The 927-nt window shown below is 38.0% G+C and overlaps 1 protein-coding gene across 2 annotated transcripts in view; it reads right to left on the minus strand.

The window, feature by feature from the left end:
- LOC122349633 (aryl hydrocarbon receptor nuclear translocator 2-like) overlaps positions 1–927 on the minus strand; it is a 21,366-nt gene that overhangs the window by 3,453 nt on the left and 16,986 nt on the right. Inside the window, exon 10 of one of the 2 annotated variants that reach the window (XM_043245750.1) lies at positions 561–726. In XM_043245750.1, coding sequence (XP_043101685.1) covers positions 561–726 — 166 coding nt within the window. Of the gene's footprint in view, positions 1–560; positions 730–927 lie in introns of both variants that reach the window. The other variant, XM_043245749.1, reaches the window with a different exon arrangement.

Raw genomic sequence — 927 nt, forward strand, 5'->3', positions numbered from 1 at the left:
TTGCATAATATGCCTGTAGTGTGAATATTTATATTACATATACATGATATTAGATATTTAGAAAATATTTACATGTCTATATTTATATTCACATAATTGATAAATATATGTATTAATTATATAAACACAACATAACATAATAAATATACACAGCACTATACATATTATGCAAGCAAAAACCTTTATAACGTAATAGCATCCAAACTTTTATTTTGGATGCTATTAATTGCAATGCATTTTTTGACATCACTAACTGATTTATTTATAGAGAGAGACTTTTTAATTGGACCAAAATAGAAACCAAAAAATATAGAAACATAAAAATACAAATGACTGAACGAACGCATAGCACAGTAAACAATTTGCACCAAAATGCACAATTTAAGGTGCCATAACACCTGACTCTTTAATTGCTTTAGCGCTTTAAAGCAGGCTGCATTCTGATGGCAGTCGATGTTTTCAGCATAGATCGGTTGGGAAAAAAATGAACTATGAGATGTGTTGTGGACTCTGGTAAAACACTGAAAGAAAGTGTACTGTCAGAAATGAGCGGGTCTTACCGAAAGCAGTGCTGCGGTTGGCCAGGTTGGAGTAGGCGTTTCCAGAGGGCGAGGAGGTGGCGGGGCTGGACAGAGGGCTGTACGAGGACGGGTCGGCCTGGTAGCTGTGACTGGAGCCGATGCCGAACGGTGACGACTGGGCCTTACTGGACTGAGCGGGAATCTGCTGCTGCGGTGAAGAGACGGGATCACGGTAAAATACAGAGCTGCTGCCTCACTGGTCAGTTAATGCAAAAGATCTTTTAAACAGTACTTTTATCCGGCGTGGGCTTGTTAATCAAGACGATCATAATAATACGAAATATTTCTAGTTGAAACAAAAGCAGTTTTTATGCGTCAAAGAATTCTGACAACATTTGTATGGAAG

The sequence above is a fragment of the Puntigrus tetrazona genome, chromosome 7 (genome assembly GCF_018831695.1).
Source record: "Puntigrus tetrazona isolate hp1 chromosome 7, ASM1883169v1, whole genome shotgun sequence".
NCBI lineage: Eukaryota > Metazoa > Chordata > Actinopteri > Cypriniformes > Cyprinidae > Puntigrus > Puntigrus tetrazona.